Below are 27,936 nucleotides of genomic sequence, written 5' to 3' on the forward strand. Positions count from 1 at the left end.
TGTCACTTCCAACTTATATAAAAATAAGTTTAGATACCTTGACAAAATACAAATCATGCATTATCGTGTCAGTTTTATGAACATCTAAATTACACATTTAAAATTACTTCTAAATCCCAGAAGTATTTGACATCCACAAACAATAAGAACTGCAAAACAAAATTGCTTCGTATGAGTTGTCAATCTAGACGAGCGTAGCAGACAGCCGGGACATTAAACTAGACCCCTAGATGCCATTAGACATAGAGTTTAATTGTTGTATTCACGCGTCCCGTCGTTGTTTGAAAACCGAGCTCTGACAGAGTGGGAGTAGCCCACCATATCCTGGTCCTGGACTGGACGGCTACGAGAAAATGGCGTTCGTAGCCTGTTGTCGTCGTAACATGCTGATTTTGCTTTTTATACTCATTAATGTTTCCAATTGGAGAAATGATTTACACGTTTTCTGTTTGACTCCCAATAATTGTTTATATTTAAATTTAAAATAAAAAAATCAATCCTAGAAAAATTCCCACACATTACTGGCATAATCACAAAATTTCTGTATCGTTCCCGCATAGTTCCCGGCGTCATAATATTTCCGGTTATCGCGGTCGCCGGGCACCTTGATTTCATGAACAGTGTGCAAACATTAAACATTGTTTTTTTTTAATTAAAACAAGAGTTATCTTGTTTTAATTAAAAAAACCATCTAGTAAGACTCTTGCTTGAGTTGTTAATTCAATCTTATGGAGTATAAGCAATGATTAGTGTAAATGAGCAAGTTTATTAGTGACACAAACGGTTTCATGAAGGCTGTGAATGCATTGACAATGACCAGTCACTGACAATGTGGAGTCAATGATGTAAACATTAAGCGAGTATCACAAGTTGTGCGTGAAGACCGGAAATTAATAATCTATGAAATTACATTTGAGATACATTTATCTAATGGAAGTGTTCACAGCATCCTTAATGATCATTTGAACATGCATCAAATTTGTTTGTCAATGGTTCCAAAAGTGCCACAAAAACTTCTGAGCACAAAGAACCTCGAATGTTAATGGCTGGTGACTTTTTGATATGGCCGATTAGGATCAATTTAAATTAAATTGTGACTGGTGACGAAACAAGGTATTATCTCTACAGCCCTCTACCAAGTTTGTGCCACACAGTTTGTGGTACACAACCGACAATAACCGACAAAGTAGACTTGCAGGTACACGAAAAGCGCTTACCAAATACTCCACTACAGCTCGTCAGCTACAGGGTGTCCACAGAAAATTAGTCATTAATTTTCATGACTTTCCATGACTATCCATGACCATTTACCATTGATTTCCATGACTCTCGAACTTTACTCGAAAATTATAATATAACATACACACAAATAATACTGCCTAGACAAGTTATTTCACAAAAATTACTGAAATGTGTATTGACAACAGATGACACTGGAGTACAATAGGTACAACAATGAACTAATACAAGGTCAAAACTCATAAACTACAACTGTAATAAATTGAATCGTACATTTGTGAAAATTCCTGAATAATTCTAAATAGTCGGGGTTACGGCCGACTAGAGCATTGAAAGGTCCCCTCAAATCCATCCATCATGACTTTATAAGACTTTTTGCCTATTTCCATGACTTTCAATGACCAGAATTTTTTTCCATGACTATCCCAGACTTTCCAGAATGTGGATACCCTGAGCTATACGCCCACTACCGATATGCCTTCCCCAGGAGTTGTACCAATTACTGTTAGGTGAATTTGCCGCCGACGATCGCGCTAAATGTCTATAGAAATTCATTCTGGGAACTTTTTGACTGTGTAGTATTTTAGTTTTATTTCCTTAGGTCATCACCAAGGGACCATCATCACCATAGTATCACTAGGGTAAATAAGAACATCACCTACAATCGAATATACGTCATGTCATAATTGTCTCCCATGTTCACTGACATTGTAAACATCTTCTGCAATTATTTTAACATATTATTGTATCTCGCAATCACCATGAAATTGTGAACTTTCGATTGGGTATTCTTTGAAGACATTTTCTACAAACGTCACAGCTTTATAATTGTCAGAATTACTGGCGATGTGAAACAAAATGCCCCTGTCAAGGCACATTTCCTTTCATGTTAAGGTTTTGCTATGTATTTAACTACCTATCAATCTGCTTTATAAATAAATAAAAATGCTATCAATAATTGATTTATGTAAAATTTTCGATACATCTTTTACTTAGTAAATTGAAAGATTTTTAGAATGAATATAATTCACAAGCAAAAACCAACCTGCGCTGTAGTTTCTAGTCTTTCCATGCTTTCTGGTTTTTTAGGTTCTTTTACTTCTAGAGTTGCTCTGGATGTGTAGTTTGGACAAATAATGTCCAAATCATGGTCGTCAACGTTGACGTTTGTAGGCAAAGAACCACCCTCACGTTGTCTCGCAGATACAAGCGTGTCTCTTCTTCTACTTCTTCTGCCACCTTCCATACCTTCACACAAAAATACATCATTTATGGTAAACATATGAGAAATATTATAATGGTGAATAACAAATACCACAATAGTATAGTTAACTTCAGGTGTAAGTTCAAACACATTGAAAAGGAAAATCTACCAACTCTTTCACATTAGGAATATTTTATCAATTAAGTTTATCATTTTTAAGGACCCAACTTTAAATTTATCATTAAATTACTGGTCAAATCTATTCCTCAGAATCGATAACTTTATTCACATTGAACATAAATTAAAGAATTTCCGTAGGGTTGGACATAATGAAACTTCCAGTGACATTATTTACTTCCAAATGTTTGGCCCATGGACCATTATTTACATTGTAAACCATGTCAGTGTAAATGCCAATTTCATGCAGCTTTGTACCAGAAAACCAAGGTTATACAAATTTGTTTTATTGAATATTAGAGTTGTGTACCCGGCTACAACCAAGATTACAGTGTACCTAATGTAAAGTTATTTCAAAACTTCAAATTAATTATTTACGTCACGGTATCATTCGCACAGAAATGTAGTACAGAACTTTGGTTGGACAAAAGATTATATAGAAACAAAATATCAGTCCAAATTGTTCAAACTTAATCACTGAGCTCTTAATTAGAAAACTATCTCTTGGTGGGTTATTTGGAGGGGGGCTACCTTTCTACACTGAAAGTATGTTGAAGGTAATACTCCAAAAATTGTCAATGTGGCCCTTGAAATAAGTTAGAGACCACTGGTCTAATGCATGTTGAACTATTTTGTTCAGAATTGACAAAAGTTATGGTTTATGAACAAAAATAGGAAAAAAACATGTACATTGTAGAGACAGAGCCGCATATTATTTTATTGTTGCAAAGAACTGAGTCTAATAGCATTCATCCAGGAAACAACAAACACTACAAGAAAACATATGATTGTGATAACCTTGGATCATACCATAGCCTAGTTAATATTTTGTTTAGAGATGGGCCGATACCAAAAATTGTCGATACCGATACCACCAAAGTACTCTCTATACCTATCGATACCGATACTTCCGCTTCCGATACCTATCTTTTTTGCAAAGTTTCTTCCACTAATAATATTATAAACTGTTATACCATAAAAAACACGATATGTATGTGTATCAAACTTATATTTTGGTGTTAAAGGTTTATTATTAATTGCAAAAATATGGAACTAAGTGTTTATTTTAAAATAGGCCTACTGTAAATGTTTGAATTTGACTAAAGCATGAGATTTAATAAAGTTTCCTCTAATTTATAATAAATAGGCTTATATAAGTATTTATCTGTCATTTGTCAGTTTTTTTTATTTATTTGAAATTGCATCAATTGTCTTAGTTAACTAATTAAGCTATAAATTTAAAAAAGATTATGTACATCTTGGCCTACAAATACTCTGTAAGTTTTTTCCCCTAAGAGAGTAAAAACGAACTTCCTATATAATGAGAGTTTCTCACTAGTTGTATGAAAAACAGTTATATATCTTCAAAATTTGTTTAACTATGAAAAAGTCACCAAGTCTAGCTGAAAACACATTCATAAATGAGGATATTTTTGAAATACAGAATAACTAATCAAACAACCTTTTTATTTTTAACACTTTTATTTCTTAACTTTTCTTCATTGAAAATGTCAACAGTTTTTCACTTATTTTTAATAAAGATTATCACTTATAATTTCTCGAAAGAAATCTACGTGTGAGCTATGAAGAGCAGACAAGAGACATACGTCACTGTCACAAAAACTATTCTCTACTGTGAATGAATGGACTGAGTGTTTATTTAGTGTGAAGCCCCGCCCACCGTCTAACGGGACATGGGGTAGAAAAAGGGAAAGTTTGCTCTAAAGCCTGGTTCACATGCCCTCCCTTACCCTCGGCGTCAGTCGCTTTCAGATTTCCATTACACTAACGTTTCTGAGTGTCAATTATTTTAAAACACTGTAAATGTTTGAATTTGACTATGATGAGATCTAATAAAGTTTCCTCTAATTTATAAATAGGCTTAGGCCTACAAGTATTAATCTAAGTCATTTGACAGTTTTTGTATTTATTTTTAAAAGCAATTGCAGTTATACTAAAAAAAAACTACATACATCTTGGCCTATATAAATACTTTTTGTTAGGAGAGTCTTTTCTCTATAGTGAGTAAAACCATCGTGGTCAAGGAATGACTGTGTTCAAACAGCACACTGTCAATTTTTACAAAAGTATTTTGACTGAAACCTGGTATTTTTTAAAGAGATTGTAGAATAAGTCGACGTATGTGGAGAAAAGTATGGCAATAGATAAGTTTTACTTTTAGCCTACAATAAAGATTATGTTTTGGGACTAGAATCTCCAAAAGAGTGCTTTTATAAAACATGCCATAGTTATATTTAGTAACAAAAGTGTTTGGCTATGTTCCCGATGATACCAAGAGTATAGGTTCAGCAGAGTGGAATCATTGTGAACCGGCCTGCCTGGCCCTTATGCACGACGTCACTACAACCTCCGTGTAGGGGTGTCAAAAATGGATTGGAACAATCGATGTTTTGAACCTGTCTATAACTAACCTAGTTTTTTTATACTTTAATACTCATTATGCGTAAACGAACACGTACTACATATCGGATCTCGAATCACGATAAATTATCGATACCCTTCCCACCCACAATAAGCAGTAAGCATATAAAACGAACGATGTCTAAGCAATCGTCATTTGCTCCATTGAAACACGAAAGTCGATTGGCTGACATGGTAGTGCATTGTCGCCTCCTGGCCAATGAGAACTGTTGTTACATACTTTTATTGTGAACATTCACCATTCGTTATAACATTACAAAATCTACATGGACTAAGGCTTATGATATTTTTCAATAAATGCATTGTGTCATAGTAGCACTAAAACTTCACTAAACTCTTTAATCAGGTAGATAGTACAGATAAATATGGACCTACTTTTTGGCGCAATATAAAGCAAGCCCAACCATACGACGATGACAATGTTAAAGTTTAATCGTTGAACATAATTTTTCTAATGATGCGTATAATGCAGGGAGGAAACTGAACCTTTCGACGTGTTTAGGTTATTTATTTTGTACTAAAAATAAAAATAATATATCTAAATGTCTGACTTATTGATACAGACATTGTTTAGTATAATTAATTTCGTGTTGGCAGGACATTCGCGCGCCGGTTGTCTCGTGAGTTGAGTCTGACATCTTGAAATGTAGATTGTGTTGTGCAATGAACTGAAGCTAAACAATGTCACCAGAACCGTCGCTGTTTTGAACTAGATAGTTTCTAAGTTGGCTATGAAAATTGTTAACCGTGATTACAAAACTAGTACTGTAGCTATAAAGTAAATAAATGTTAAAATAAAATATTTATCCCTGTCGAGTGTCAGTATCATCGGAATCGACTTTTGACAATCGAGTCTTGGTACCGATACCAATGTCCAAGTGGTAACCAATGGATGGTGGTATCGATGACGATAATCGACACATCCCTTTTTAGAATCGAATTGAAATTTCAATGCATCGCACTCGCTGCACATCACTACCTATCACTATCACCCAATGTCAGCTGTTGCTGTTAGTGAAATGGATGACGCAAGCGATGTCTAGGTTGCCGATTATTATTGGGCCTAGTATGTCAAAATTGAAAGGGGTTAAGGGATTAAATAAAACTCAAACATTTTCCTTTCTTATTATTTACTTGTCAAATATCAACGAAATCGGCTTAACCTCTACTACTCGACTTGAGTTGCGAGTGTATTTAACTAAGTAGGCAAACAGCTAGGATTCGTAACGGCAACGGCAATTTACCCGCTCGGCACTCTGACTGAAGATTCGTAGCATTCAGTGGTTCAGTGTCAGTATCGGTATCAAACCCAAAACAGGCAAGTATCGAGTATCGACGATACCTCGATACCGCTGGTATCGAGAGTATTTTGGTATCGAGTATCGGTATCGGCCCACCTCTAATTTTGTTAAATTGATTTATTGTGCTACATACATCAGATTAATGTTAAATTAAACACAGTGTGGGTCAATTGAATCACACAATTTGCTTACCAAGAGCGTGAAGATTTTGCAACGACCCTCCTCGGGTGGTTGAGACCCCTACTCCGCATTCCCTGCTCGCACCACTATGACGGGACTGTCTTCTACGCTGTAGGTTATAATGAGCCCTGGGCAACTTTCCACCGAGAGATCCACCAAGTACTTTACTATCAGTCTCGTCTGCTTCAGCTTCTTGCAGCAGCTCCTGAAAACAATTTTGTTTATAATAACACTACATACATTCTAGTTAGTTGCTGAACTAGTCAGGTAGCCTAAGTCTCCTGACTTATAAACAGAGTGTCAATGGCATTACAGGCTAAGCTTTCAATTAGTTGATTAGTTTATCTGAAAATATAATGTTTTCATGTTATGAATTAATAAATCACAGCTCATAAAAAGCTGGTTTAGGGTGTTTACGGCAATGGGCACGATCAACCTCAGGGTAAAACCTTTCCTTTGAAATAGACAGTTACAGTCCTTCCTAATTCCTCTATCAAACAACTAATTCATTAAATATTTCATGTCTCAACCCTCATCTATCCACTAATAGTCCATTATTCCACAGACACATCCAACCAGTTTCAATCAGTAACAACCAGTCACAAAACCCATCAATCGATTCAAATTGGCAGCAATCGCTACACATACTCAAATAGCTTCTGCACTGTACGCCCGTAATAACAGCAGCCAACTCCTGGCTGATATATGCCAGGTCTACGACATGTAGACCAACTCTCAGAGCCATTGTGTCTAAGAGTGAATGACACTCCACACTGTTACTGTTCCACAGATACACTTATTGAAGATTCACACTTTCTAACTACCAGATGTATCTGTGAGGTGTATAGACGAATCATAAAGAGGGTAATTACCAATATTTGAGTGATGTAAAATTGTTATAGATGACTAAAATATGCAGGCCTTTACATACATAATATGCCATGTATGACTGTGACCCAGATTTGACTGATGTACAATTTTTTTAGATGACGTATTTAACTAATATGTAGGCCTACACATACAGAATATGTCATATATGACTTTTATGTGAAAAAATTATTATTTATTTTTTAACGGGTCAAATTTAAATGTGGGGTAATATTTTACGGTCATCCGAAATAGCCTACGTTGATTTGTTTCACGAAAAAGCTTCCACAAACGCTGGACAAAGTGATATAATTCTGGAAGGGATGACCGTAGTTCTCAACCCCGACGCCAGGGAAGGTAGGAGAGATCCGATCGAGAAGCGCCCCGGGCAGTCAGTCATACTTCAGCCACGAAATGTTCACTACACGACTCCCCTCGAAACAATATTTGGCGATACTCGATATTAAAAACATGAGACGAACACTGGTAAGTGTGGAGCAACACGATAACGCTCAGTCACGTTTAATATAACTATTTAAAGTTATATATCGTATTTCGTCAATTACGCATGTTCAAGGCAGGATTCTGCGTGCACGAATAAGCGAAGACTCTGTCTTACACGAGGCTTTGGTGGTTACCAAGCATTATAAACGTTTTATTATATAAATTTGTGTTATAAACACCACATTTAATTGACCGATTGAAATTAGTTACGAACGACTCTGGCGATTGACCGAGTTATTATTATTAGGACACGTTTTACTTTGGTGTTTTTTTAACCAAGTACCGATTCACGTTTTATTAAAGCCTATAAATTATTTCGTTATTTTTATTCATGCGGTATTAAATTCCAAATTTGGCAGTAGGAGCCAGGCAGCCGACGGAGAAAGGTCAGCACGTTAAGATTGAGAGACTGCGCAACGAGACCTATTGCATTGGGAGACGTTGCTACAGGGACATCCATGGAAGCACCGGGCACAACCGAGTTGCTGAGGTTTGCTACCCTGCAAGTCTACATCGCTGTTTGAAGGCTGGGCAGTTGGATCCAGACAGCCAACAAGAGGAGTCAACAGGTCAAGAATGACATGCTGCACTGCGAGACGTATTACGTTGGGAGACGTTGATACAGGGACATCCATAGTAACAGGGACATCCATAGTAAGACTGGGAACCAGTACGCTGTTGTGGTCTGATACCCTGCGAGTTGGCTCTCAGTACTACATGGCACAACCATTACCTTGGAAGCTGAGTTATTGTAAATAGTGTAAATATAAACTGTTTTCAATAGACCAGTTAGTTTAATCTGTCACTTAACCCAGGACAAAACCCTTGATGAGTAAGAAAATAAGAGTGAGAAGAAACTCTTCTCCCTCAAACGGTAATAAACTTTTGTACAAACTAAAATACACCTAGCTTATTTATTTCTCTTTTAGAATAACATAGGAATTTTACATTTTCTCAATAATATTTTAATCCTAAAATATACTCAATTATTTGTTTAGTAGCAAATTTCCCACATAGGGGATGTGCTATTACCGTAGTTCTTATGGTAGGATCTGGACCCCAGACCGATTTACTTAATTGTCTTGATGTCCCCAGGGGCCAAAAACACCATCCGTTCAAATTCATATATATATATATATATATATATGCGTGGGAATTAGCATGACAACTCGACTAAGTCATCTAATTTAGATGAAATCTTGTAAAACAGTATAAACCTACATTTATTCAAACAAGTTCGGGAACCAGCATCAGGGTGTCTACTACATTCTGGATACAAAATAAATGGACAATTCCTGTACATTTAAGGACACTTTATCATAACCTTTGTAGGTGCAATTACCGAATATATTTTCCTGATTTGTCAAACTTTATAATCTTGTTCATCACTGTAAGTAAATGTACCAAGGAGAAATGTAAATAAACAAGTGTTAAATTTCAAAATATAAATTTATTGAAATTAGAGACAAACATTTACTTTGGGTAAAGCTTTAGAGTGTAAGAGAAACCCAATCATCATCAACCGCGATAGTGACAAAATACTGAATATCTCCATCGGTCATGGAAACATTATCAAATCATATCTGATCTAGGAGGATTAGTTTGGTATGATTCGCCTTAGCACAACGTTAAGTTCTAGGACTACTTTAAAAAAAATATCTTTAATACATATATTGTACCTCAATTCTCAGCACAAAATCGGTATGGTAAGCGGCTACCAGTAAGCACAGAGTAACATTATTGTCTTTTGATTTGTAAAGTTACCATCGACACATATCAATCATTAGTTTATCTTGGGCTCAATTACATTTTCTTAGTATATTTTACAGCTCTTTTAAAGAATCAAAATACCCAGGCCTAGACATAATTATTTAGGAGGGCCTAAATAATTATAATTATATAGTTAACTTATATATAGTTAATATATATATATAGTTATTATATATAGTTAATTTGTTGAACTGGGAAACAAACAATGAGGTTATAATAGCAGCAAAGTCACTATCATCATTCTAGTTCATAATATTTGGATAGCTTAACACGTTGAGTGCTGACTACATCATTTGATGTAGTCGCACCACCCCCACTACATTAGTTCAGTATGAGCAGCCATTGCCGTAGAATGTTATAATGTTGCTAGCCTGTAGCTTAGAATGTGAGCTTTGTTTTGGAGTAGGTCAGTACTAAACTTTCCTGTAAAATCCCGTCTGACAATGCTTTTGTCACGGTTTTGGGGATTTTCTCTCATCAAGCCACATTACAAAGTTGTTTCAGTGAACTATACGTCCACTCTTAGGGTAACGCAGTACAATGACCGCTGCTCTTTTGTTAATCTTCGAATTGAAATATTTGAATGCCAATTATTGTGTTCGCTTTCGGTGCCACGTCGGAGGCTTTGTCCGGGCCTCGCTGTCATTGGCAAGCGCCTGTTTGAATGTATGCCGCACTCAACATGTTAAAGCATACAACACAATAAATAAATATGGGGAACAAAAAAATATTGAAACCTGAACAATCAACATTATAAGACAAAGATGCAATGACATGATTAGAGACCACGTAGGCTTGTGTAATGATAACAAATTAATTCTTCAAACAACAATGCTTGTGGTTTCGTCAATTGAAAGTAATACCTATAAAATGTTTTAACTTACAAAATAAGACTGTAGATTAGTTACAAGTTTAATATGAAACCATAAACAGTTTTACTGCAGTAGGCAATGGCCAACGATGTAAAAACTACTGGATTGCGCTCTCAGTAGTACTGCGGGCGCTGTTTTCGGTCTAGCTCCCCCCACCATCTACTGGCAGTAGCCGACGCAGCCCAGACACTCACCATTGTAAAACGCACCTAGGATATAAAATATTGCTAATGCATGCCAAACACTTTTTACTATTCTAAACTTTATGTCTTCTTCTTTTCTTGCAGAAAATAACACATTTGAACTCTTAAAAACCATTTGTCCAGTTTTTACCGCAAATCTATGCTTGACATTAACGTGATAGGAATACTTTTTTTATGACCTATTTTGTAAGATACATTGTCATTAAACATTGAAAGAAAAAAATATCGCGTTTACGTCAAAAATAACGTTACCACTGCGGCAAAAACTTAGCAAAATTATCCTAAATGTTTATGTACCATTTTTTCGATTAATAAAATAGAATTTCAATTACAAATATTGTACTTTCTATTTCTCCTTTGTAATCACTTATTTTTTTACCTTGTACAATTTGGAACTAGCAATATCAGTTGTCTAAAAACATCTACAAAACGGGTTTAGTGAATTTGTAGTTTTAAGGAATTCAGATGGGCTATTTTCTGCAAGAAACAAAACAGACTTAAAAGGTTTAACTAGAAAAAAGAGTTTGACAAGCGTTAGCAATATTTTATCCCTATACATTTCAACAGGGCAGCAAATAAAAAGTGTGTTTTATAATGGTGAATGTATGAGCAATGTCGGCTTCTGCCAGTAGATGGTGGGGGAAGCTCGACCGCGAAGCCAACACTGAGCCAGCGATCCATGAGTTGTTTAGGCTATATCGTTGGCAATGGCCAGCAGAAAATTTAATGTTGAAGATCAAAGTACAAAATTTAACAGCCATTATAAAACTATTATTCCAATGATAAAATAGGTTTGGATGGCATAATAATTTCCCTAGTAATAAATAATGGATGTTGTAAAGGAATAAAAGTGATAACACTTTTATGAGTTGGCTACTGACTCACGAGTTCTTGGAAGTACTTGACTTGACACTTGATTGTTGTGATAAAACATTAATGGGTTTGAGACTGCTAATGGGGGTTTTTATTGCATAATTACCCTAGTAATAAATTATGAAAATGAAAACAAACATAAGCCTTTTATGTGCTCCTAACCAATAGTCAAATTACTGCCCAATAAAAATTTAAGGACATAATCTGGCATTTAAGGACAATTTGAACATTTCATGGCCAGCCCAAAATTAAGTACAATTCCCTGTTTTCCTGGTTGGTAGACACCCACCCTGAATGATCGGACTATGAGAAAGGGTTTTTTCAGGGTCAAATTTTTTCCCCCATTCTTGACCCTCTAAACATCAAATTTCGCTGTTTCTTTCTAAAACATTTTGTAGAGCTTGAAAAAGAAATAATTTAGTACATTGAAGCGTTTTTGTCAGAGTCCGGATGGTTATGGAGAAAATTCCAAAACAACTGTAAACTGAAAATTCTTACGTTAGGTGGTATTCTTAAGGAGAATAAATAAAGTGATGTAGTTTGCTTGTTTACAGATTTATTTGTACCAAATTTCTTTATTTCATACCAAGCTATAAACATAAAAAAAAAAAAAAAAAAAAAAAAACACCATATAACATTCTTTGTACAGTAGACCCCCTCTTAACTGATCTTGCATCAACCGATAATCGGATTATAATTTGTTTTAAGCGACCTTACTTTCAGAGCAGTTAGGTTTAACCAGTGTTGGGGAAGCTACTTTTAAAATGTAGCTAGCTACAACTACTGCTACAGTTCCGAAAAAGTAGCTAGCTACAACTACAGCTACAATGAAATGTAGCTACAGCTACAATTTTAGCTACTTTTCCAAAGACGTTACTTTTTATTCCATGCACATTAGGTAAATGTAAAATTAATTGCAACTACATTTTTACTGAACAAACATTTAAAAAATGTCAGTATTGTATGTAACATTAATTGGAAAACAAATTATTACTAGATTGTATTTAATTTTTTGGCATTATAAACCTAACATTAAGTACAACAACAGAACCAAATAGTTGGGTGTCCCATCATATTTAGTACTTATTTTTAAATAGCCTATTGCATTATTTTTAAGCATCTTAAATGTAAATTTCATTAAGTTCAAAGGACATACAACCAAACTATATTTTAAAAGCTCATTTTATTTCTTTAGTATAGATTCATTTATAGATGTCTTATATCAACAATTAAGACCAATAAAACTGTAAAACGATTATTTAAAAATACATTTTTGTGTTACAGAGCCTAGCCTACTGAAATTGGAGTTTATTGCCTTTCTTTACTTTTAATGTTAAAAACGACATTGCTATAAACTTTTAAAGTGATAAGTTACTTGTTCTATGAATAACACTTTTCAATGTCAAGAAATCGTCCTTTATTGTCATTATGCATAGGGCAAATTGTGCTTCAACCTAGTTGGTACAGAAAACAGTATCCATTAACTTATCCAGAAATCGGCTTTTAATTTAGACATGTTGAAATTTGTAAAGTAAAAACAACATGTAGGCCTACTTGGCTATGTAACAAGTTGGCTATAGTAGGCTTGTTCTTGCAAGAACTAAACGGATATATTCCTAATAATTGAACTTGGAACTTGGTATTCGTTTTAAACCATAGCATAGCCTAGGAATTAATAGTCCTATACAAGAGTTGTTACCAGGAGCAAACAATGCTATTTTTTTCAATGAAAGTTTCATGTTATATGGAGATTTTTTCATTACAATTATCATTCAGTCTAGGCATATCTTAAATCACATCAGGTAATTTCCTCTTTGTTAGTTTAGTAAACCTTTGAAAAATCTTCGTAATCTAACCAAGGAAGGGCTTGTGATGATGAACCACAATCAACAGCTGAAGCAAAGGTTGATAGACCAGCTTTCTCATTATTTTAAGGTTTATTGTTGAACACTATCAGTATAATAAACAAACTAAATTGATTACTAATTTCCCTGTCAATCACTTGCAAGCATTCAATAGCTTAGCTTCTCTTCTTGTCACCGGTAACGTTTAAACGTCGTCTGCATCTAGCGATTTTATTTTATCTGACAGTAATCATAGAGTAGTAAATTAAGGAAATGAGACTAGCGTCTAGACTGCCAGTGCAAGTCCGAGGAACGGAGGATCGTGGATCAGAACATACCGGCGCATCAGCATAGCTTATCTAACTGTTCGCGGAAAATTGTTATCTGTATCACTGTTGCTGTCAAAACGTATAATTTGTAGATTAAATTTGAATTAAATATAATTAAACTATCATAACCTAACCAAACTTGCTGATAATGATAAACTCGAATGAAGGTTTACTAATCGAAAAATAGCTCTGTTCTAAAAATAAAATTAAAAATGTCTCAAATTCAATTTTACAATCCTTTAATTATAAAATTAAACTGTCATAACCTAACCAAACCAACCAAACTTGCTGATATGAAAAAAATTGTTGACAAAAAGTTAGTGCTCCCAGTGGGATTCGAACCCGGCACCATCAGATTATCAGCCCGACACGCTATCCACTACACCAAAAAGGCTCATGACTCAGTTCGGTTCAGTATCGTTGCAGTAATGGTTGACGTCACGTCATCGGCACTGAGCGGTGGTGGGGGGTTTTTCGATCTGATCCACGATCCTACCGATCGGCCGTTCCTAGGAGTTGCACTGGCAGTCTAGATGCTTATGGAAAAGAGAGCCAAAAAATGTGGATAACACTCATTTAATGGCCTCCATGTCCACACAACGTTGTTATAGGGAATGAAACGGCTGCAACCAGCTGTATGAAGCCAAGAAAGTAAGGCCTAATTTTTTTGAAAATCTCAGTTTGAAAGAGGTTGTTTCACGTAAGGTTGAGGTTATGATAAAAATCACTATCTCAAACAATGTTAATGTAGCGAGAAAAGTAGCTAAAATTCCGCTACAACTACTTTAAAAATGTAGCTAGCTACAGCTAAAGCTACAAAATCTTAAAAGTAGCGTAGCTACAGCTAACGCTACAAAAAAAGTAGCGCGCTACTGTAGCGTCGCTACTTGTAGCGCGCTACTTCCCAACACTGGGTTTAACCGCCACTTTCTAGGAATCTCGGCATTTCCGCTCCCACGCTCCGCGATGAGAACTATACGCTTATCTCCACAGGATGTGACTAAGAATTAGTTACTAACATATTTATCTAAAAAAATATTGAATATTGCCAGTTTGTCATCGTCTGCAGCACAAGCCCATCTGATTTGTTATCTGTGCGGCAGATTTATAAAATCGTAAAGTGTGTTGAAGGAGAATATAGAATTATCTTATCGCTAGAGTAACAGGGTGTCCAGCAAATGGGCTTGGACTAATTCCCACATATTTCCCGAGTAACTTCCATTTCCCTCCCTCCCACCCCCCCAAGTCATTACTCTTGTCTACAACTATAATTTATTCCACTAAAAGTATTTGACTTAACCATGTATTTTTATTTATTTGTGACTTTTCTATCAATACGAAAAAAAGGATATGGGTAGGTGTATTTTATTTTATAAATAATGCATGTACGACTTCAAAATAATGATTATATAAATCCAAATTAATAGCACTTCATTTTGTTATTTGTTTAGAGATTGCCCGTTTTAACCAACCTTGAGTTATCTGACCTAGGCTCGGTCCCATTAGGAACGGTTAAGAAGGGGTCTACTGTACAGTCTACTCTTGGTAATTCAAACACTCGATAGAGCGAAACTTTTGATAATCCAAAATAAAAGCTCAGTCTGTAGAGATCCTAAATTTTCCTTATTTTTACCATGCATTTTGATACAATCGGTTTTTTTAAGTCTGATCAGAGGGCAGGACGATTTGCAACACACATTCTAAGTTTCACCAGGGAAAAACTCTATGATTCGAAGGTAGGGATTCCTTCCTGTCATAATGTATTTTTGGCAATTTTTAAAATGGAATTTTGGAATATTAAAGCAGTCGCATAAGCCTTACTTAAATTTGGTGCAAATTAAAATTCACAATTTCAGCGGGATCGTAGGAGTTGATAATTATTACACACTGAGTCGCTACAATCGCGGTAGATAATCACCATTTCTCTGCAAATCTTAAGTCACAAATTATCGATGATCGATGTTTCTTTAATACCATCGAAATTATAATTTACATGGAATAGAGGATCTTAATCGGTCCATCACATTTTTATTTATTTTTATGGTTTAAAAGATCCACGGTTTTTTAGTGGTTCACCTGTTACTGGTGTACAAATATATAATTACAATACTGAAGTTCATTTTATTGGAAACCTATGATGGATATTAAAAGATACCCTCGCCACAGCAAACCTGCTGACTGAGCAAAATTCTATTTGCCTTGTCGGATTACCACTGAAATATACCCCTAAAACATCTTTTGATTATTCCCAATTTAAATAACAATATTTTTAGCGAGTACAAGGTTTGCTGCTACAAGGAATTTCATAAATAGTCTTTTTTATTAAAATGTAAATAATTTTTATGAAATAAATAAATTTGCCATGTTTGATCAAATTATATCCAAAAACAAGTAAAACTACAACAGTTTACTTATTATTCATAAGATTAACATTTGAATTTTAAATTTATAGTTTTTTTGCAATTTCCTCAAACCAGTAGTTAACCTATGCTTCTGTGAAAGATTTCCTACTGACTCCTTGTAGGCTATCCCCCATGCAGTAATAAACTAAAAAAATAATATTTTAGTTCCCAATTCAAATTGCAAAGTTTGAATCTTCTAGCATACATATTGATACAAATAGTCAGTTATTCCGGGAGTTTTCACAAACCCTGAATATAGGTATATATGAATTTGACGGGATTGTGTTATTGGCCCCTGGAGACATCAAAAATCAGTCACGGGTCTTACTATTGGTCTTAGTTTCTTGGTAATAGCTTATTCCCAATAAAGGGTAATTTGCTAAAAAAGTTACCTTTCTTTTTCAAACAATAAAGGTCTTATAACACATTTTGTAGTGATAATGAGACTAAAATAATTATAAAGCAAAACTAATTATGATGTTTGCAATAATCACACACTAGTAGATTAAGAAATGAGTACTTACAGAGCTATACAGAATCTTAAACCATGATTATTTGGCTTAAGTTAAACATCAGAATAACTCTCCATTTTTTTTTTACAATATACTAGTTAATTGTAGAACTTAATGTTAAAAGTAACTTACTTTGAACAGTTCACTTTTGCCCTCTCTGTCTTTTGGGCACTTGTAGGAAAAAGCTTCGTCAAGAAGAGCTCGCAACTGACCGTCGTTTAAACCAGAGACGTCTTTGTCTTCAACTTTCTGTAACAAAAAAAAGCATTACACATAGTTGTATATATTATAAACCTTTACCACAGATATGATGGCGCAAGATAAGGCTATATACTAAGTAAGGAATATCCGGCTGCTACTAGGCAAACGCTGATTGCTCTACTCAGTGACTGCCCAGCCGTCACAACAAGATTGCCGGCAAGTGTCATTGGGCAGACAATTATAAGAATATATTCATGTTTCGAAGGAGTGTGCTGCAATTGTAAATCTTTATAGTTGTAAGGTGTGGTCCACAAATACTAGAAAAATACCAGTATGGATCATAAACATATGACGTTTTTGGCCCGAACTAATAGCATATTTTGGCAGTTCCATCTAAGCATAAAATTTTCATCTAAGCAGTTCCATCTAAAATACTATATGTACCAACTGTTATAATAATAAACAACACATTATTATTCCATATATTGTTATTGTTGTAATTGTTATATTAATAATGTTCGCCACTGAGCGTCGCATATGTGCGACGCTACGGTCATTGCCACAGACCGAGATATACATTTGAATCTTACACATAGACCGGCTGTCACTTGGTTAACAATACACACAGACAACGGGCGAAAACCTGTAAAACAGTGATCATTTACATTATAATACGCTGCGATCGTGTTTGTAAATAGTTTATTCTTATTTTAATTTTTAATAACCTTTTGTAATGTTGCATATTGGCGACGCCCGGTCTACAGCGAAGACAATAGTGAAAATTATCACAGTTTTCTTGAAATAGCCCAAACGCCGCATATATGCGACAGTTCATTTTTTGTTTGTGTTTTGAGGTGAAAGTAAAAAAAAACAGATTATTCAAGAACAGTTTATAACTGAAAAAATATAAAAGCTACATAGGATAACGCAGCATACATACTGCATACATACATACAGTGTCATATGACGTCACCAATCATCATATCCACATACCAAGTGATGCAGTTGTGCGTCAGACATCTCTGTAGACCACTGCAGGGAATTCAGTGCCTTCAAATAGACTGATGCAAGAATATAAGCATTTTAATAACATTAGAACCCTGTCGCAAATATGCGACTGCAGTCTATGGGTAGAAACCGGCCGTCGCATATGTGCGTCGCTGGTCCATGTGAATGAAAAATTTCGTACTATTGCAGTAGCAAACTTTAAATCATGTTTATTTTCGGGCCAAAAACGTCATTTCTTTTTGTTTATGACCCATACCGGTTCTTTTCAAGTATTCGTGGTGTGGTCTGTAACACAGATTTTAGTTGGCAAAACTCGTAATCTAGCTAGACAACTTTAAAGGTCTGTACAGAAAATTATGTATTCAGTTTAAAAATAACCAAAAGTAAGTTGTAAGTCTAATTTTTTCCCCATGGCGATGCTTGACCTCACGTAGAGAATCAAATACGAGATCATTCATTTAAGTGGAAGATTTTACCTCAACTAAACTAAAGTTAAAACCCTGCTCAGAGTGACTTTCACTTGTTTTCCAGAATGATGAGTTAGTAAGCAGCATAGTGCATTGATGATGACTAGGAACTTAAGTGGCTGAGATCACAAGCAGCAAAAATCAACAACCGAATGGAATTTGGCCACGGCTATGATGAGTGTATAAGAGTGGTATTTGAGTTGCTCTTTCAAATGTTCCTTACTCTCTGAATTAGCCCTGTCCCTGGAATAACATCTAGTTGGGCAATATAGGCCCATGATGACTACGGGTGAAAACATTGTGGAGCGGAGAGGATAAAGTCGCGGAGAGCGTAACTGAGAGTACTTTAACCACCAATGGTAGAGGCGCTTCAATGCACATAGTTTAGCGGATACAAGAGCTGGATAACAGTAATTTTGAACATTCATTTAAACCTTAATGTATCCTATTGAGGGTCAAATGTACTGGTTTTGAAAAGAAACCAATTAAAGGCATAAAAGATTAAATTCAGCAAATTGGTATTAGGCTATACAATAGCAAATAATTAAAATATTATTGTTGCATAATATTTCTAGAAAATTCTAATGTTAAAAAAGAAAATACTTACGTACGGGTAGGCCTACCTAAATTTAAGTAACCTTTATATAAGAAAATACTGTTTCTATGATAAATTCCATAATTATGTAGGCCTAGGATGTTCTCTTACACTCAGGCTACGTAAACATGGGAGCGTTGCAACGCGCTGTAGTTAATAGACTTTGCGTACATAAGAAAGTGTTGAACGCACGTTTAAGCAACACTATTAAATGGCACGTCCCAGTATAGCCATAAAAGTCAAAAAAGTAGTTTTTGTTTGGGATTTGTATGAGATATAAAGAACGAAGACAACATCAAAATACCCCCGTTGCAGCAATCCAAGCGTCCTTCCCCATACTAAAAGCGAATTAACATGATCTATTTTGTCTGATGGTAGTTTTCGCTGTATTTCCCTGCACTTGTCAGATGTAGTCCCTATTTAAATAACATTACTTTTAACAAGTACTTAAATTTGCTGCCACAGGGTAGGAAAAAGGTAATTTATAGTAAAATAAATATTTTACTGTGGCATGAATAGTTTTTTTTTTTTTTTTTTTTTTTTTTATTTGATCAATACTGTATATACGTAAAAAAACTAGGCTAACTAGAACATCACATCAAAATAAAATTGTTAAGCGGTTCCAGGTGACCGTGCCGGGTAAAATTTCCTTGGTTATTTTTTCACTTTTTACTCTAATCGAGGAAATATGAACGTAAGATTTGAATTAAGTAAGAATGCTAATTGCTTTATCTAACAAAAGGTCTGTCCAGCACCTTGTGAAAACATTCTTAGGGATTGGATTTCAACAGAAGAGAACCTTGTAGTAACCATGAGGTAAGTTTATTGAATATACAAGTAAATAGCCTACACAGTAAACATACATAAAACTTACTCCCCCTTACTCCAGAACGTTTACCACGTATGGTCCCATTAGAACCATCGTAACTTGAGGCGCCTTTGCAGACGACTTAGTGAGATCACAGTCAGAGGAAAACGGACAGCCACCGTGAAGAACCTAACTTCACCCAGAGAGCTGTGAGCTTCGTCGAGGGGTAATGCTCAAAAGAAGGCCCTCTTTTACCTAATAACCCGGCCAAACGGAGCTAATCTCCTTACTAGAACGAGAATACGGTACTACTGATTCCCTCCGAAATTAGGGAGAAAAAGACTCAAGTCAGTGAAGGATAAAAAATACCTTGATGTCTTCCTTGACCAGAAACTTACCTAGAACTTACCTTGACTATGTCCTCACAAAAGGCATAGGAGCCTGTTAAGGACCCTTTGGTAAGAAATGGGGACTTAGCCCCAATCTAATATGACTTTTATTTTGTATGACTAGAAACTTATTTTTTCCGTTATTGTTCAACCAATTTTGCCAACTTGTTCAAAACATTTTTTAATGCATAAGACATATTGTTGTACATTAGGTTAAGTTAGTAATAATCTTGACAATGTCATCTGTTTTTTAGCTGTGCTATGATTCAAAACGTTGATGTGACAATAAAGAATTATTTATTTTATTTATTTTACTTATTAGACCATAGTCCTCAGTGGAGGCATAAGTACTTGTACTGTCTAAATTCTTTATAACTTTAAGAGTTTAACTTAAGACGCGATAATGTGACACGTTGTTAGTTTAAGTATTCCTTAAATCAGATTACTGTGAAATATGTTCAGATAAAAATACTGAAAGAGCGTAAACTTAGGTACATTACTTTTGTACTAGGGCTAAGCTGTAAAATAGAATCCCACAAACAGAAATACCTTCACATGTAATGTGCGGGCAATAGTAACTTACTGTAATAGGTCTAAGATAAGTCTTTGAAGATACTTGTAGCCTACAGAGAACCATGAGTATAGTTCAGTAATAAAATAGGAACTTACGAATGTGTATGTTATAGCCTAGTGAAAAATCAATTTGAGCAAAACTAACAACTTAAGCCTACTATTGGCCAATAAAAAATTATAATGAAACTCAACAAAATACCGGAACAATAAAACAAACTATCTCCTTAAACACTCGTATAAACTATGTTAATAGCCTAATAAAAACCATAAAGTACATTTAGCTTACCTCCGCTAATGATTAATATGAAAATAAAAGTAAGTTAAACATATAATTCAGGCCATTCAAATGTAATTGTAGTTATGTAAGTAAAATCTATAGTTCAAATTAGGTAACTTGGGATATGTTCAGTCTAGGCCTACTAAATAGGCTAATTCATTACGCTTAAGCTAAGTTAAGTCACGGCATAATAAGATATTAAATGCAATAATATTAAATGTTAAATAAATAAATAGCCTAAATTAATATTAGAATATCAATATTCTTCGTTCTTTGCAAAAGCTTCTCATTAAGTTAGTAGGTAAGTTAGGGAGTTCCGTAGAGAGGCCGAGTAGCCAGTTCCGTACTCAGACAGAGCTCACTAGCCCAACTCAAGCATGCGCTGGTGAGTTCCGGAGTTAGCCTATTCCAAGACAAAACAAGAGTGTTCTACAAAACAACTTCCCTAATTTAAAGATGGTGTGCTTTAACGTGAGGTAAGCGAGTCCCAGAGTCAGCTAAGTGTAATTAGGGTACTCGTTCATTGTAGATGTTAGCCTCCGGATTGCCAAATAACATTTAAAAAGGTTCAAATACCTGCTATTAGGCAATCCAAATGTTTTTGTAGACACAACTAGTTTCGGCACCTGTGTGGCACCATTACCAGGCTGTACAAGGACGGGTTTCTTTCTTCATACATTAGGCGAAACATTGGAGAGTGTCACAATAGTTAACACGAAAATAAAAAATATACTGTACATTTAAACACGAATACGAGACATTTATGGTAACTGATCAGTTAAGAAAACAGGTACAACACTAGCCCGTCGGAGTTTGAATCCAGAGTCCGATTATTATTATTGTATTAATCAATGTGACGCTCTTCGTATGAAGAAAGAAATCCGTCCTTGTACAGCCTGATGATGGTGCCACACAGGTGCCGAAACTAGTTGTGTCTACAACATTTTTTTATTGCCTAATATCAGGTTTCAGTATTTAACCCCTTGGCCGCCACGGTCCGATATATCGGACAGCGGCGCTATTGCAAACTGCCACAGTCCGATATAGGCCAATCGGACGTCTGCTAAATGTTTGTTTACTGGCCAGCTGATTGTCCAAATGGGACATAAAACCTATGAGATGATTTGTCATGAATTGGGCTACATGTAGAAACAGCTTTTGCTTTACTTTAAAATTTCGTGTTTGGTACAACTTTGTTTGTATCCATAAGAGTAGGTAGCTGTTAGACGGTGTATTACGAGTGATTTTGTTTCTGAAAATGAGTTACCGTTACTGAATGATAATTATTTCTAATTTGTTTGGTAGGCTAACTCATCGATATATAACTACTGGATCGGCAGCACCGCTCCGTTGCCCGAGCCGCCAGCAGTGGTTGCGTTCAAGGAAATGAAGGGTGAGAGTGGGCAAAAGCGCAACGCAGCGTATTGCTTCTGCATTGTCGCGGCATATGTTAAGCTGTAATATGCCTAAAAAACAGGGTTTAATAGACTTTTTTTGACAAATCATTTATCTTCTTGACATCCTCAATCATAACAATGTAATAAGTAAACATAATTAAAGTTCTATTAACACTTATTCCTAAAGTTTTCTTATGTAATTATCATTGTTTATCAACAAGATTCTGTTTGTTTAAATCTGTGTAAACATGGGTTGCAATCACTTAACCTATATTATTTTGTATGGTAGTAGGATGAAACAAAAAATTATTGATTACAAAATAATAAGTGTTTTACATAACTGGCTTTATAACGTTTACTAAACACCTACACGGATCACATGTTACAATACAAAATGGTCTTTGTCAATTTTTGCCCTAAACCTAAGTTTAAGTGTTAGCGAATTTCCCTATAGGGAAGTACCTATTGCCGTAGGTGGCACGGTAGGACCTAGGCCCGGGACCGATTTCCTTTTCCATTTTGATGTCCCTTGAGGCTAAAACACAATTCGTTCAAATTTTTATATATTTTTATATACGTCCGTGAAAGCTATAACTTGAGTAATCTTTGACCGATTTTGATGAAATTTGGTTTAAAGATGAAATGCGGGATAAACTTGGATGAGTTCGCGAACCAGCATGATCGGATCATGGCAACAGGTTTTTACGGAGGGTTTTATGGGGTAAACAAAATGGTCTTTCTCATTTTTGACCCTTAAAACAAAATTTCCCAATTTCTCTCTAGACCTTTTTAAAGAGCTTAAAAAAACGAATAATTTAGTATATTAAAGTGTTTTTGTACGGTTATTATTGGTAACAGAGAAAATTAAAAAATTTAAAATTTAAAATTTCCATGTTATTCTTATGGAGAATATTGTAAAATGTTGTACTTTGCTTATTTATGGATATATTTTTATCAAACTTGGCTAATTTATTTATTTTATTCTATGTTATTGATATTTTATGAAAAAAATACACTTAAATATTTTTTCTTGTAGCAGCAAACCTAGGTATTCGTTAAACCTAATGTTATTTAAATACATTTGATTGAAAATAAATTGAGATAAATGGAAATTCGCTTAGTCGGCAGGTTTGCTGTGGCGGTGGTATTTTGTTCTTTCTACCGTTTCCCTCTTAACTTAAAGTTATGAGCAGAGTCATCTAATGGTAATTTACGTCTGTAGGTTTTCCTATTTAAGACATCTCGACGTACAATTGTATGCAGCGAAACTCTTAACCATTGTATTTGATTGACATTTTGAAACTTAAAACAAACTAGGCACTAGTTATCACATGTATTTAAAAAGTCTTTCTCGTAGCAGACTTGAAGACAAACAGCCAGGATGCAAAATCCCACATTTGCGCGTCTGACGATGGTCATGTTACATTAAAAGGCGGGAAATAAAGGCGGGATGATGTGTTTTGAGAATAATCAAGTAAACTTTTAAAGGCATTTTAATAAAAGTAATCCTTTACAAGAAAGGTAACTAAAAAAAATCTAATTACATTATGCATAATAATTATTAATCCAATTACATTTGAAAAAAACTGCCAGTGTTTGTATTTAGTCGCGTGGTTGTCGCTCAGTTCTTGCCCACCCAGCACCTGCGCGTCTATGGATACTCTCCCGCATCACACTCGTGTGTGCGACCGGATTTCAAACCACAGCACTTATGGACAGCGCGCAATCCAGTAGTTATATATCGATGGGCTAACTATGGATTAAATATATTTACTATAAAATTAGCTAAAGAAAATATTTGTTGTATAGGCCTATTCTTTTTTATATTATGAAAGTCAATAATTAGGAATAAGTTTGATAAGAGTAGGCCTAAGTTATGTGATTAGGCCTAAAGCCTTTTTGGAAAAAAAACCACTGTGAGCTGATTTTTTAAGGTAAGACTTTCAAATGTTGCCAGTTTACTAACAAATATATGTAGAAAACATATCTACCTCACTTAAGTTACTTATAAGAAATATTTTTTTCTGGTGAAGTGGCTGGCTTACCTATGAATTTAATTTTAATGTATTTTTTTCGTACTGCGAAACATGTTTTTAATAGCCTGTGTACAGAAATGAAAAACCAAATCCAACTAAATAAATTGTCACCTATATTAATTTAGAGACAAATTTGTAACTAATCTAACAAAAAATAATTTTTGTTCTATGCTTAAAGAAGCAAGAGATAGAGCTTGTCAATCAAAACATTGCGTTTGACCAAAAAATGGCCTTGGCGGTTTTGGCATGCAACCATTTAAACTTAACTTAAAAATTGTAGCGAGCGAAAGGGTTAAACATTTTTAGTTAGTACCCTTACTACAGTGAAGGTTTGGAGTTAAGACAGAAAATGTTCTCCTAAAATCGTTTAACACGTTCACTGCGGGCGTATCCGATCGGATACCGGCCGAGCGCTGTTCAGACGCTGCCGTAACCGATCGGATACGCTCGGCAATGCCTTTCGTATATCATCGTTTTTGCTCTAGCGTCGGTCGAAGGCAGACCTATTCCACGTTAGCGTGTAGTGGATGACTTTCTCTTTGTTGTGTTGTAGGTTGGTAGTAAAATTTCCCCATAAAATCCCCGTCTGGCAAACTTAAAAATCAACTTGTTGTCCCGTCTTTCTCCCTCCAATTGGCAATACGATGGGACCGGCTACGTTCCAAGCAGTGCTGCTATATGTGAGTGTTTAGCGAACTACGTCGACTCTTGTTATAAAACAGGACATCACCGCACGTTATTTGCTATTCTTCATACCGAAATATTAGAGCCAAACACCCGGCAATCGGGTTTGTTCGACGCTGCGGGCTGCGCCGCACTGAGGCTACGCCTTGCCATTTGATGGCCCGCAGCGAACGTGTTAACTTAGGCCTAAGTAGGGACAGCCTATTGTGAGCCTAGGCCTAAGTTAAATTATTTTGAACTAACTTAAATATAGACTACTATGAACTGTAAAGACGATAGATGACTTGACTTGAGTAGGTAGGCCTATGCCTTGGCCTAGCCTATGAAATCAAACAATTCTTAGCCACATAGGCCTAAGAGAAATAGGTAGGGCATATTTCATGATTGAGTCTAGGCCTTAAGCTTAGGCCAAGCTATTGTAGCTGCCTTCATAATCTTGCCATCTAACTCCTGGTTTGTTAGGCATAAAACATAAGTTATTAGGCTAGAGTTGAAAGCTCTAGGTAGGCCTAGTGAAAATCCTGATTATCTCAAGCAAAGCTTAAGTTAGGTGTAACCTTGATTAGGTCTGGGTCTAGAACTGAAGGAATGAAAGATTTCTAGGCCTTAACCTTTCAAAATAAAGACTCATTGTAGGGACTAACTAATAGGCCATAGGCTAATGAAAACTAGACTAGGCCCAAGTTACATAATGATTAATAGGCTTAACTCATAGTTATTTCAAAAACAAAATGTTTTATGTCTCCAGAAGCCACTTTGCCCAATTATTATTTCCAAGGAAACATACTTAATGTAGGCCTAAAAGCAGGGCATACTGTATTGCAAAAGCCCATGTAGTCTTCTATGTTAACTCTAGGCCTAAACATGTGATAGCCTAGCCTACCCATTGAAAGGCTACAGGACAAGTCTTCATCAGCCTTGACCATTTCATTTATTCATTCCAATGGATAGCCTACACCATTTACAAAAATTTCACTTAGTCATTTGAAGACTCTTAGTCAGCAACCGAAAATACAATCAAGTAACTAATGTGTGTAACTAAATGAATAATAGGCCTATGTAGGCTAAGACTCAAGCTATGATAAAATGTAAGCACCTAGAACAGAAACGGCCAGACTAGTTCTTCGGGTAAAAGAACTGAACTTACCGAACCCTAGGCCTAGGCCTACCTTAAAATCCACCAGTTAGCAAGCAGTTTAAACAAAGTTAATAAAAATTAAGTTATACCTGATCGGAACTTGCACAAATTGTATTGTCGGCAGCCTCTTCCGATTCTGACCGAGTATTCACTTCAGTTTGTTCACGTTTATCGTTTTTGTCTGGAGCTTTAGGTTGGTTTTCTGGCTCCGGCCATGGTGCCATCTTGAAATATGACAGTTTATAATACACTAAGTGGCCAAAAATTATACTTTACGTTCCACTTGCACAGCTTAGGATCCATATTAAAATAACGACTGAGATAGTTAAAATAAGTATTTGAAAACTAAATAAGCCGACAAAAATTGAATAGTATAGGTAGTTCCTCGCGAAATGAGAAAGTATCACGCTCTCGAAACCAGATCCACAATTCACTCCACCACCACGGGTCGGGCACGGAACGGACGGCTTCAACAACTCTTCGTTCTTCTTTTCCTCTCTTGCTTCTTCCGATTAAAATTCAAACCAATGTGACCAACATGCAAAATGTCCGTTTCAGTTTTTTAATCCCTCTAATACGAGGCTCCGTGTTTAGCCCGGACGTGTTTGACGCCAAGGCCGGTTGGGTAATTCGGCACCTTTCGCCCCATTATCGAGTAAGGACGCTCGGTGGCGTTTCCCTCAAAACACAAAGATTTATAATTATCGTAACCAGAAATGGCCCGTAGCTACCAGTGGGAGAAAAAACGTTTATTTATTATTAATTCCTTTCGGATTTCAAAAATGAAACATTATTATTATAAGACCTGTATAATTGCAAGCACGTTGCAATGTGCAACGGAATCTATAGTATTATAAATTATAAATATTGGTTCTAGTAATCACTTTTAAATTTAACAATAAAATTTTTAAAAAATTGAAAGTAAAGCCTTTAAATTTTAGTATTACATCAAATATTGCACAAGCTTATGAACAATGAACCTGAGCATGTTCCATAACAATTTACTTGATAATGATTACTTAGGTGTCTATTTTACAATCAAAATTTAAACTTCACTTTTAGTCCTGAACCAGGGATGGGAACAAGACTGTTTCATGATTCTCAGCCTGTATTTTATATACTGCTTTACTGCGGTTCCGGATTCTTTTAATTATAACACATCTATATACTGTATATTAACTAGGTGGCGTTTGCAGAGGCATTTACAAAATTGAGTGGAGTCATCAGGGTTCCATATAGTATATTGTTATTGACCTTCACCATTGAGCTTCATAATTATTTTTACCAACCATTTTAAGTGAAGGAAGAGAACGTTTGTGTAAAGATAGGTATTGGTGTAATTAGATACACGTTGTTCGTAATGAAGGGGAGTAAAAACACAGATAGAGATGTAATTTTAGACATTTTCGGAGACCTGAATTTACATGTTAATTAAAAACCCTCAGGATTGGTCATGAACTTTTTCTAAAACAGAGCGGTACAGTTCTAGCTAGCTATGCCTATAACCTAGAAATAAATCCTTAACAGTTTCGGATTCCACCATTTTGGCCACTAATTACTGCATAAGAGGACATGATGGTGAGTATATCAGCGAAACCACGAAATATATACGAAAAATATCGTTAAAAAAGTTATATTGACATT

At 35.4% G+C, this 27,936-nt stretch overlaps 1 protein-coding gene across 2 annotated transcripts in view; it reads right to left on the reverse strand.

Moving 5' to 3' along the window:
* The window catches only part of LOC128997777 (uncharacterized), a 106,631-nt gene extending 79,896 nt beyond the window's left edge, over positions 1 to 26,735 (reverse strand). For both annotated transcript variants that reach the window (XM_054423461.1, XM_054423460.1), the window contains exons 1-4: positions 26,382 to 26,735; positions 16,852 to 16,968; positions 6,556 to 6,748; positions 2,285 to 2,487 (exon numbers count right to left, since the gene is read on the reverse strand). In XM_054423461.1, the coding sequence (XP_054279436.1) occupies positions 2,285 to 2,487; positions 6,556 to 6,748; positions 16,852 to 16,968; positions 26,382 to 26,516 (648 nt within the window). In that variant the 5' untranslated portion in view covers positions 26,517 to 26,735. The remainder of the gene's footprint in view (positions 1 to 2,284; positions 2,488 to 6,555; positions 6,749 to 16,851; positions 16,969 to 26,381) is intronic.
* Between the last annotated feature and the right edge of the window lie 1,201 nt (positions 26,736 to 27,936).

Source organism: Macrosteles quadrilineatus, unplaced genomic scaffold, assembly GCF_028750875.1.
Source record: "Macrosteles quadrilineatus isolate MER2022 unplaced genomic scaffold, UCM_ALF_1.0 Scaffold_7__1_contigs__length_78375512, whole genome shotgun sequence".
In the NCBI taxonomy this organism is placed as follows: Eukaryota; Metazoa; Arthropoda; class Insecta; order Hemiptera; family Cicadellidae; genus Macrosteles; species Macrosteles quadrilineatus.